We start from the raw sequence: 12530 nt of genomic DNA, 5'->3' as shown, positions 1-12530 counted from the left end.
AGGAGAATGAGAAGTAAAATAAATCTTAAAAACACCTTCCCCCCATCCCTCTTTCCTTCCTAAGTTCTACCTCCTCCCCCACAGCGGCACAGGGAGGTGGAAAAGGGGGTTACAGTCAGTTCATCACAGGTTGTTTCTGCCCCTGTTCAGAGAGAGGAGTCCTTCCCCCACTCCACCATGGGGTCCCCCTCTCCTTCACAAACTTCTTCATAAACTGCTGCAACATGGGTCACTTTTCCAAGGAGTACAGTTCTTCAGCCACAGGCTGCTCCAGCGTGGGTCCCCCACAAGGCCACAAGTCCTACCAGGAAGACCTGCTCCTGCGTGGTCTCCTCTCTCCACCGGTCTGCAGTCCTTGCCAGGACCCTGCTCCAGCATGGATCTCCCATGGGTTCACAACCTCCTTCCTGCATCCACCTGCTCCAGTTTGGGTCTCCTCCACGGGCTGCAGGTGGATCTCTGCACCCCTGTGGTCCTCCATGGACTGCAGGGACACAGCTGCTCCACCATGGTCTGCACCACTGACTGCAGGGAAACCTCAGCTCCAGGGCCTGGAGCACCTCCTTCCCCCTCCTTCATCACTGACCTTGGTGTCTGCAGAGCTGTTCACATGGTCTCACTGTACTCTTTTCCGGCTGCAATTTTCATTTGCCCAATAACATTTTTTTCCTTCTTAAATATGTTATCACAGGGGCATTACTATCATCCCTGATGGGCTTGGCCTTGGCCAGCAGAGGGTCCACCCTTGAGCTGGTTGGCATTGGTTCTACCAGACATGAGGGAAGCTTCTGGCAGCTTCTCGCAGAAGCCACAGGGGTAGCACCCCCACTACAAAAACCTGGCCACAGAGACCCAACACAAGCTCCCACTTCTCTGATAAAGGACAAGTTTTACAAATCAAAACTTTGACATAGAGGGGGTATGTTGTCTCAGACTATATCAGGAAGTAAGGTTTTTTCTATTCTAATTTTTTTTAGGTAGACAATTGTCTTTATTTCAGTAAAAATTTCACAATACCTTATGTTTACTTTTAGTACCTTTTCTCCTTACGTACAAAATTCTGAAAACTAGCACTGCATCTCATCCACAGTGGCTGGAGAGATAAGACTTGAAATCATAAACCTCATAGATCAAAAAGACAAAGCATGTGCGTTTCTTGGATTTCAAGGCATTATGCTATGCTCTATTTATTAATATTATTATTTTGGGACAGTAGCAAGTTCTGATGTGCTGGCATTGGCAATGCTATACAGTTCTGTAACCTCAGATATTAGGGTATATATGACTTAGGAAGTCTAAATCTACCTCAGGCCAATCTCCACTGGCCCAGCAATAAACACAAACAAACAGCACAGCAACGTAAACGTAAACCCCATTTCTGATGAAATAATTTCCCTAAAACTCCCTAAATGGAACATTTAATTAAGCTGGTGCGTTTGAAGACCGTTAGAATGAGCTCTTCTCTTGTAAGTTCATGTTCCTAAATTAAGGTGGGGCAGATTCCTAACTCTCATTTTCGGTTATATTCATTTACAGGAGCATGTTTGTCTTGTGCTGGGAAACTTGTCCTGGTACCACTGCCTGAAGAGAATCAACAAACTTTTCATTATTATTTGTGCACAAATGTATCTACTGAGAAGAACTGCATCACGTGAAGTGCTCTATGGTCTCAAAACAGCTATTCCATCCATACTTTCCAAGCAAATGAGTTCAGGAGCTCAGTGCTGAAAATCATTTCCAAATTATACCTCCCTCCACTCCCCCTCCCCATAGCACCATCTTGTGTTCTTTTCATGTGCATATAGATAGTTTCAGGAAGAGACAGGTAGAAACGCTCACCCTGACTGCTGGCACTCAGTGAGAGCAGAGTAGTAGGACAAGCTAAGGCATTTTCTTCCACAAGCAAATACACTCCAGCCACTTTGTCATCTGAAAAGCTGCTGCTGGTGAACTGATGAATGAATTATTATATGCTGTAGACTCACACAGAAGCTTTTAGAAGCCAGGTTGCTATTATATTGGATTACTTTTGCTGAAGCTGAAGTGTTCTTGAGGAAGGGAAAAGTATTAACATGGGCTTATGAAAAGAATTGAGCTTAGATTTTTAACTGGCTGCAATTTGAAACAGTTTACAAAAAGTAGAGTATTGGAAAGCCTAGCTGTGATATTTCTAACTATATGGTTGTACCTGTATTCTTGACCTTTGCCATTTCTTTCTCTGTCCTGTACAAAAACAGGCAGCAATTTTCTGCTAAACTTCAGCATCTGATGTCCTAAGGTACATGTTACTGCATATTTTTAGAGGTTTCTGCTTGTTTTTCAAAGGGTTTCTTTATTTGAAAAAGTAGACACCAATATGAGTAAACATGTCTACAATTCTACATGCACATTTGAATTAACCACTGAAACAGGGGGAGCTGTGAGCAATCCCATACATAGTCTGACATATAATATCAACCATAAATGATGCCTTTCATTCTAAAACATGTATGAATACCAGAACCAAGAGTAACCCTTACAACTCTTACAGCAAAGCACTTATTTGAAATCCAATTTCACAGAAATCACCATAAATTGAATTTAATTTTTTTCCTCATTATTTCTCTGTCAAAAGTGATCCACTTAGAAGCAAAACACTTTTCTCAAACTACCAAGACAGTGTACTCAACACTGAGAATCATCCATGAGCTTCAGGGAGGGTATTTTCCCTCCCTTCAGAGATGTCTCCCAGACTTAATGCACACAGCATCTCATTGCAAAATAATGGAACATAAAATATGAGGACACTTTTTCTATCGCTGTAAAAATACAGTTTTAAATACTCAGAGGAGTTCTGACTTGTTAAAGAAGATAAAGTCATAATCACTAACCAGAGAAAAACTACAAAAGTTCTTCAATCACTCAACTAATGGGATCTTTGGGTAAAAGACCCGATTATCACTTCCCTTCAGTTTAGAAGATGAAAAACTACAGATTTAAGAAGTAGCATTTGCTGCCCTATTCTGTTCATCGCAGTGGTATCCGAGCTTCGGAAATCAGTAACAAATTTATTCTGTTAATACCATTGTGTTGTTTGGAGACCTGAAGATAAACAACGTGAAGTGAATTGATCAAACACAGAGCACAGTGAAGGCTACAATTGAATGCAGTCCACCTGAGGCCTCTTCCAGTGCTTCAGACACAGGATTGCTCTTTGGCTTCTCAGTTAAAATAAATTCCTGGGTTTCTGTATACTAAATATTTTCTTCCTTACAGAAATAAGACTAGGAAAAAAACATCTTTAGCTTTAAAACTACTGATGCCTAATCTATTTAAAGATCTATGAAATAAAAATTGACTTTTTTTCCTTTTCTTATCACATTCTACTTACTGTAGAGTTCTCCAGCCAAATCACAGTCTTGTAGAAATAAATAATTCCTGTACAATGGGTTCTCTATGACCATAAGACATGCAGTAAGACAAAGTCTTCTAGAATCAAAACTCTGATGTAAAATGGTGAATCCTTACCAGGAGGCTATAATGGAATTCAGACAAGAATGATTGGCTAAAAAAAAAAAGTCAGATATGTTTTCACAAGGGTGAGAGTTTTTTACTAAAATGGTGCTTTTCAATGCATATTGATGATATAAAAAAAGACCAAGCAAAACCCAAAACATCAACGTCGCCAGGACAAAATTCTGCCACTAAATCAAAGTCACAATACTAGGATACAAAACTCATTTAGGAATTCCTGTGCAAATGAAGCTTGACTATTTATTTTCATTATGTCTCCCCTAATTGTATTCTTCTCTTCTCATACTCTTTTCTTCAAAAAACACGTGATGTTTGGTTAGCTGAACTCACCCATCACCAGCCTGCTGCTGTTAAAGAAGTTTCATGTACTCAGAAATCTTTTTCTTTATTATAGACACTGTCATTTTACCAGGGATAGAAATCATATCTGTCAGTCTGCAGTTTCCATTATCCCTATTTTAGCTCAGAAGAGGAAAGAATCAAGGAAGCTAACCCAAACACACAGCAAATATGCACTGATAGATCTCCACATATTTCTACCATGGAGCTGTTTTGTTGCTGCCTCAAGCCTCCTATCCATGCAAAGTGCTGTAACTGGAGAGTTTTGATTTAGGGACGTTGCAAAACTCGTTGCACTGTTGCAAGAATGGAACAGTCTTTATGCACTTTTCCTACTGTTTTGTATTAATTCTGTGAGACAATTAGAATTTGGAGGGTTGTGGGTTTTTGATGATAACTTCTGGATATTTGCTGAAGTGGAAAGGGAGATGGGAATCTGCAGTAGTCCTGCAGTGTGCAGGAGCACTGGTCATGAACTCTGCGCCATTGACCCACCACTTTGTCATGTACCTAGGGGAAAGTCCACATAATCTGTGGCATCCAAGTGTGTCCATTTGTAAACAAAAAAATATAATAATGGCTTCTTAAGCTTACATGACTTACCAGTTCTACTTAGAACTGTTTACAGCAAACCTTGACTTCTTTTGTTATTAAAAGTATTATCTGAGTGGTCCAATGTTGTACCTAGCAAAATAAAATGTTTTGGAACATATATTCTGTATGAATTACCACAGTTTGATTTACTTCCCTGGAGCACCAACAGTTTCAGCTGGTGGCCGATTTTCTTCTGCGTGTGGAAGCATGTTTCCTTAAAAACATTAAAGCATGGAAACTTGCTTATAAAGTGAGTGACATTTTGCCCAGTTGATCAGTATTTCATAGAAAGTCCACTTACAGAAGACTCCTGCTTCTTCCCTTCTTAAGTAGACCTCTTTAAGACTGAAAACCAAGTTTAGTGGTAACACAACCCTTTATGCTATAATACTTCATTTCAGCAGAAAAATTTCAGAGCCACTGATACAGGCAGCATTTACATGCAGATTCTCTGGATGCTGCATGCAGATTCTCTGGATGCTGTTCTCCAGTCACCAAATCCTAGAAGCAGCCTTGCTGAAACCTGTGGCTGGGCTGAAGTCTGTTGCCAGTATTCACCAGCAGATATTTTTTATTTTGTTTTGATATCAGTAAAAGGGATTTTGCACTGCTGGCTATAGCAGTTCAAAATAGGGTTGCCAGCTACCTCTGAGTACCTCCTACATCTCTGACAATGGGTAGTGCTGCTTCTGCTCCAGCACCTGCCAGGCACATATGTCTGTTTTGTCCTGTATCACACCTTGTCAACACTTGCTGCTGGTCAGTGTAATCATTTATAGCATTTTTATTTACAGCAGTGTGAGCTGGTTTGGCTACATCCGTCAGTACCTTGAAGGGTCGAGGTCTGGCATCAGCCACTGTTCTGCTTGGCCAGGTCTTCAGCTAAATGATTTCTTTCTGAATTAGGCAGCACCTCTGTTTAACTTTCACCATTCTCTCTCTTTCCACTGAAGGACTGTCAGAGAAACACAACAGGACAGCACTGTGAGCAGTGTCCGGATGGCTTCATTGGTGATGTTGTCAGAGGAGTGCCCACATTCTGCCAGCCCTGCCCCTGTCCTCTGCCAGCACATTCCAAGTATGTAAAGAGTCTTTGCTTTTCTTTGATTTGGGCTGGCTTTGACCCTTCCCAAGGTGGGGTCAGCATCCCTTCCTCGATGCAGGAAACAAGGCTGCTGCTCTTGACAAATGGGGGAATATAAGAGGAATACCAGCTGCTCACATTTATAACCACAGGAAACACCATTTCACTTGGAAGGTGTAAAGTATCCTTCAGTGCTCGTATAAATTTTTACCAGGAGGGGGGAGAAAATATTTGAGCAAATTCAAGTTCACCCTCTTTTACATAGGAGAGATTATTCAGTTGTCTGGTTACTTTTAAGAGTCTCCTTAAGTCCAATTCCCAAGGAAGGTGGCATCAGGGATTTATGAGGGAGAGAGAGAGACAGAAAGATCAGTTCATGTCATCTGAAGGGTAAAAGCAACCACAAAAAAGCATAACCTGTCAGTCTCCTGAGTTAACAGCAGTTGGATCTGGTTAATACAGTAACAGTTAAAGGGAAAGGACCAGAGGACCCTGTGATAGGTATGGTGACCCTTCAGCTGATGCCTAGCTACTTTTGGGTAAGGAACTCTGAAGCCTGGCAGAAAAAGATCAAACCGAAGAGCTCCAGCTGCTGACTGCTTTGTGCCTTCAGAAAAAAAAACCAAAAAACTACGAACTATGACCAGCCATTAGAAACTGTGAGTGGCACGTCAGTAATGCAGCTGAAAGAAATTATCAACTTCATCCTGCTCAAGTTTCATGCTCTGGGAGAGAGGCATCTCTGCAAATCCCACCGTAGTGCACAGAAGAGATGCTAGTAAATAGTTACCAATAGGTTGAAGCTATTTCTCAGGGAGCTACGTAATCCCCTTGTATTGTTTTCCATTCTGCTTTCAGCAGGGCTTCTCAGAAAAAGGAATTTTGTCCTCACTGTATTTGTTTGCTGTTGCCATAGGATTACTCACACAGCCTTAAGGTGGGATGAGCTGCATTTTGCTTAGCTGCTCAGGGCTCAACCTGGCAATGGAACAAAATCACTCTGGCTAAATTCCCGCAAAACAACTCTGGCTTTTGCAGTGAGCTGCAGACATGTGAAAGGGTCATGGGGTGGAGAACAGCTATGTTGAAAAACTTCAGCTTCGCCTGGATTACAGAGAAAATCCTCCAGAGACAGTGGAAGAACCTGGCTTTGCTCACTTACAGAAAGGCTTAGGAGTGAGTGAGCTCACAGATGAAGCAGACTACTTCCTCCAGTTTCAGTTACAGCTGTAATGCCTGAAAAAATAGGAACAGTCAGAAGAAGTGCTTTACCCTTGGCAAAGTGATTTTTTTTAGCCTGCTAGGCACAGAGGAGCTGCTTCAGCGTTAGGAAGCTGTTCTCTCAACCACATCCTGGGCTGCTCATGCCTGAGGCACTACAGCACAAGACCTAGTCTCTACTAAGCAAAGTCAACCAAGCAAGGTCTGGTCTGTCCTCCCTATGCTGTGATTTGATGCAGCATGGCTAGATTTGCACTCACCCAGACCCTGCCTAGTCCTGCAGCCCACTGGGCTCTTCAGCAGTGCCCCTTGACAGCAGGGAACTGGTCAGTCTACCAGGCACTGAGTAGGGTTCAGTGAAGCAGGACTAGCAGAGACCTGACCTACAGCCTCTCTTGGCCAAGGCTATGTGAGATGGGAACAGAGGCCAAATAGCATTCCCGGCTTCAACATGCTCCTTAACCCTTCTGCTAGGGACATAATCCCTCTCCTATTTCAGATCACTAGAGACAAGGAAACCCCAAACCCAAAAGGATAGCAGCATGGGATTGGGAAGGGAGAACAGAAGTTGCACAATGCCTGTATGCAGATGCTTCTCCATTAGAAGCAATTATAGCCTTTGGACTTGATGAGCCTCGTGGGTCCCTTCCACCTCAGGATATTCTATGTTCTATGATATATCTCCCCTTTAAAACTACCTCAGTAAAAATCTACTTCAGTCTTTCAGAGTTTTCCCTCAGAAAAGTACTGAAGGCAATAATTAAAGCAATATCCCATCCCAATTTGCCTCATACCCCTATTTAAATAACATGCAGAAATTGCCTGTTCAGCTTCCTGAATGAGAGAGACCTGACCACAGAAATAGTTTTCATCTGGGTCTGGAACAGGCTAATAATAATTGAGTTCCATTAAGCCTTGCATAACTAAATTCAAAGCAAAAGTGTTCTTTCTTAGTTTTTTTCAATTTTCCTTAATTAATCCTACTCCATATATAGTAAGGAAAAATAATAACTCTACCATAAATCAGAGAAGCATTAAATGTCTTAAAGACCATTCAAAGGATGTTGTTTTGTTCTGTGTTTTATTTTGGAAATAGCCAGTGAATTCATACTAGGCAAAATGACCAAATCTGTAAACTGACAGACTCATCGGATAGATATTTTTTCCAGGAACTCAGATGTGTGTCTCTAGATTTTCTGACCAGGCTATCTTCATATCTGCTATCCTGGGAATTTTTGGAGTAACTTTTGGACAGTACACATGAAGTGTAATGTCATCTCTTTGGAATAACAAAAAGGGGGATGGAGGTTGCTTCCCAGTCTAGCAGATGTTATTTCTTTTCAAACTCGAGAGAATTATATGACCTTTTTTTTTCCCTAAAAGATCACAAAAAGTATAAAACTTCAGGAGATTTCAGTTGTATTTCATAACTTAGATCCACAATGGGGTTTTTTCAACTACGTGAAGAAATTACTCTCCGTAACAGAAGTGCAAGTCTGCCAAACTATTATGATTTTCTCGGTATGTTCTTGTAAAAGCTGCACAGAAGTTAATTTGTGAATTCTGTGAGTAGAATCTCATTTTATATTCTCTCTGATTATATGAAGTATTTTAAGAGAGAGCAGAGAGATCCAGAGATCCAGACACAGTTTTATTTGTCTCTAGTTGTGCAACCAGCTGAGAAATGCTGGCAGGAACTGAAATTATGCAGGAATTCTTGTCACCTTTCAATGCTGTTTACTCCTGTAACAAGCAGTGCATGGCTCATGCTCTTTCCCATTGATCTGAGTCTTTTGTCCAATGTGAAAGGGATGCAACCCAGCCACAGCCGCTCAACACCCTGTGACTCAGGAGCTGCATTTTAGCAACTGTGGGCCTGCAGCTGGCATCACTCACTGCTCTGGTTGCTTTCTAGTTCTGGCAGAAATTTATTCACATGTATTGCAAACTAACTAGAAACATCTTTAGGACTGTATCTCTTTTTTTCTGCAAATGTATTTAAGACATGTCCACCGCTGTGTTTGAAGTGTATATACAATTTACACTTTCCACATCTGGCTACTGCTGTTTTTTGGATCTCATATTTAGTTAATCATTTGTTACATGCTGAAAACATAAGAAAACAAAGGAATCCATGATTCAGAATCAAGGCAGTAAAAATTATCGCCCAAGCCATCACTGCAGTCAGCATCACTGCTTTACATGTTGGTCTCCGAAGAGACCACAGACTCTTTCCAGCTTACTCTGAAAGATGGTAGAGCAGCCTTGGTTACTGTAAACTCAATTACTGTAAATGAGGACAGCATCACTGAGGCCAGTTTTCACCACTTGGTACTTCTAAACTGGATTTGCATAGGAAACTGCTGCACCAATTCCAGAATCTCAGTTCCTGAAGTGGTCACTGCAGTGTCTTTCACAAGCCTTTAGAATAAGAGACAGGAAGCAATTAGGTTTACGTGACATAGACGTTTTCCTAAAATGTGTGTATCAAAACCTGCAGATGTGTGTGATTTACACTGCAAGACAAACTTTTATATACATATATATATATATGTATGTATGTATGTATTTATACAGGTCCATAGTACTATATACTAATTAGTGCTTTCTATACTAATTAAAATTACTAAACAGGGGGTATAATGTGAATAATAGGAGCTTAATACCTCTTCAGCAAAGAGTCATCAAGAGCCAGAGTTCAAACTGACAGCAAATGTCCATAATATAATAGAAAACATTCCCAAGTGTTTGCTCTTGCCTGCTCTTCTAACTATTCATTCTAATGAAATTCCAGTTTTGCAGTCTCCTGTTACAGAAAAAGTGGAAGTGTACGCTGTGTCTGTAAAGAAAACTATGCAGGACCCAACTGTGAAAGGTAAGAAAAACATTAGGATGACTTGCTGGTCAGCAATACTTAAGTCCAGAATTTTTTAAGGAAATCTTTCCACATGGTCAAGAAACCTGGTACATTCATTTTCATCAGGTTGAATCATGTCTGTTAAATGATCTCATTCAGTTTCTACTAAAAACTACTAAAGCATGCTGTGGAGACATGTCAGCATAAGACAGATATTTACATCTGATGTATTTTGATCTGTTTCTTGCATTTTGTGTGTCTTCCTAAAACAAATGTAATTTAAAAATACAAAATACAAATCAGAAACAGCAGCTGAAGTGAAAAATAACCAACACATAGATGCCTCTTGAAATTCACCCCTCTAAAACATATAGCAGGCTTCTAACAAATAATTTTTTCTAAGACAAAGAACAAAATCCATTATTGAGTCAAATTCCTAATGAGTAGATGCAGCTTTTTTAGTTACATTTTAAATGCACTTCACACACAATAAAGTCAAACCAAACATAGGCCAGTGTTGCATTTCAAATTTTCCTCATGTCCATAAACAATTTCCAGTAAATATTTTCTAAATAACAAATTACACCAATAAATAGAGCTATACAACAGAAATATAACTACCTCTCATGTCCTGTAAGCGGCTGTCTTACTCATTATGAACACACAGGGATGATATCTCAATGAATGTCAGAGGCCTGATTATAATTCAGGAATTGTCCTTAACCAACCGATAAATTAAACCAGCTCTAACACAAAGACTGAAGAGTATAGGATGGCTCAGACACTGGTTTCCTGAATATCTCTTTTTTTCCCTTAAATCATCTGAAGTATTTCAGTCTTCAGTCAACTGTCATTAATGAGTACATCTTGAATTCAAATGATACTTAATGTAACTGTCAGAGAAGGGAGAAAAGGGATGCTTAAGATGCAAAGAGAAATCGATATGAAAAAGGTAAGGTGAACAAATGAGTGAAGGTTTTTCCCCATGCAGATGATGCAAAAACATCAGTAAATTACCTCCGCATCACTAACATGGTGACAGCAACAGTGAAAGCCCTTTAGACAGATGGCACACAAATAAAAAAAACTCGCCCTTGTTTACAGGCCCGTGGTTGTATTCTTTTGTTCTTCCAAAATGTCAGATTTATACAAAAAGGATAATATAGACAATAAAAAGTCAGTGAGATTGCTTAACGGTTATTAAAATGTCAGCCTAGACTACAAGCAACACAAATCCTGTGAAATGGGCAGCAGATGCATAGGAACAGCAGAAAATAACATTGGCTTTGTTTTCTAATAGCCACTACCCAGTCTGACACAGTACATCTGTCTGAAGGAATGCAAAGCTGTGTAGAAAAAACTACAGAAAAAAATCAGCCTGTCCTGGTCACCGCATTAAGACCTTGGCTAGTTGCTAGGGTAAGCAGCAAGCAGTGACAGACAGGACTTGCCTCCTTCCATTTGTGTCAGAAACATCAAAAAGCATTTCAAAGATGGATGATGCATTGCTTGTCTCTGTCTACTTGCTAAAGAGCAAGTCCCTACTTCACATACGCTTCCAGCTGCTGTCACCACACCCTACTCCCACCGCAGCTATTGGGCCATCAGCTTTCTGGCAGGAGGACTGGGGGATCCTGAGCGAGAAGGGTCATTGCCTCTGTCCCTCCCTGCAGCTCAAAGAGCCACTCCTGTCCCCAGGGAGAGGAAGGCTACACCCTGCTCACCATTCTCCCTCCCAGCTCTCTACAGTAGTCAGTGACAGGCACCCTGTAACAGTGAGCTACAGGACACCCCTCAACAGGCAGCATGTGGGATCTCCAAAATAGCTCACAGGGAGGCAACCTGCTCCATTTCCTCTGGCATTTGTGTAGGAGGCTTTCTTGTGCTGCTCTAGAGGTTGGCACGAACTTATCCAATTTATGTTTGTCAGGAAATGGTGCTGTGAATTCACAGAGGCCCTTGCTAGGAATTGAGAAAACCAGCTTCCCAACTTGAAATTTAGGAACTAATAATTTTTCTCCTGGACTTCAGCAATAAGGCAGGAGAGTGGTAGCTGACGAAATGCAGGTTTTGTTAATGCTCAGATGTTAAAAAATAACCAAACAAAAGACACTTTAGTTTTTAAAGCAAATAGATTAAAAAGGTTCTTTTGGCATTGCAGGGGAAGAGGAAGTTAATTTCTTATTCACCAATAATTACAGGAAGAAACTACAGGTGCAAAATGAAACAAAGATAGCTTAGCAGTTTTATTATGGGAGAGGAAACATCCCTTGTTAGCAACAAAGAGTCATTTATTGATACAATGTAGGAAAAGACATTTACTTTAGGCCTCTAAATTTTTGCAGGCCATAAAGTGCAGAGACGGACCAGTATGTTTTCCGTCAATGGCCTCTGCTCTTCTCACATGCTACTCATTATTCAAAAGAGGCCAAGTGCCTCAGCCCTATGAGATGATCTGAGTGGCAAAGGGGAAGGGGAAAGTACCACACTAATTTTCAGCTCTTAAAGCTTCTCTTTTTGTTTTAAACAGCTCCTCCAGATGAGAAAATATAATAAATTGAGTTATAGACTCACAGAATAGTTCCAGTTTTGAGAGATCTTAAAGATCATCTAGTTCCAACCCCCTGCCATAGCCAGAGACATCTACCAATAGACCAGGTTGCTCAAGGCCCCATCCAACCTGGGCTTGAACACCTCCAGGGATGGAGCATCTACAACTTCTCTGGGCAATCTGTTCCAGTGCCTCAGGTGGTCATAAAAAGCAGCACTTACGAAATGTATCTGTGAGGATGTGAGGAAATGTCCACTACATTCCTGGCAAGTGAATTGAATGGTATATATCAGCAAAGAAGAAAGGAAAAATTACTTTGTCCCAGTGAGAGGGCAGACATTGCAGGCCTGAAGAGGATAGCACGCTATCTT

General features: G+C 40.8%; 1 protein-coding gene across 3 annotated transcripts in view; it reads left to right on the top strand.

Annotated features, from left to right (window-relative positions):
- Positions 1-12530, top strand: part of LAMA4 (laminin subunit alpha 4) — a 103481-nt gene that overhangs the window by 28871 nt on the left and 62080 nt on the right. For 2 of the 3 annotated variants that reach the window (XM_027631697.1, XM_027631689.1), the window contains exons 3-4: positions 5400-5524; positions 9546-9626. In XM_027631697.1, the coding sequence (XP_027487498.1) occupies positions 5400-5524; positions 9546-9626 (206 nt within the window). The remainder of the gene's footprint in view (positions 1-5399; positions 5525-9545; positions 9627-12530) is intronic. The other variant, XM_027631703.1, reaches the window with a different exon arrangement.

This window comes from Corapipo altera, unplaced genomic scaffold, assembly GCF_003945725.1.
Source record: "Corapipo altera isolate COAL_440 unplaced genomic scaffold, ASM394572v1 2b, whole genome shotgun sequence".
Lineage (NCBI taxonomy): Eukaryota > Metazoa > Chordata > Aves > Passeriformes > Pipridae > Corapipo > Corapipo altera.
Note: the sequence above shows the minus strand (reverse complement) of the source record. Positions and strands in the feature narration are given on the sequence as shown.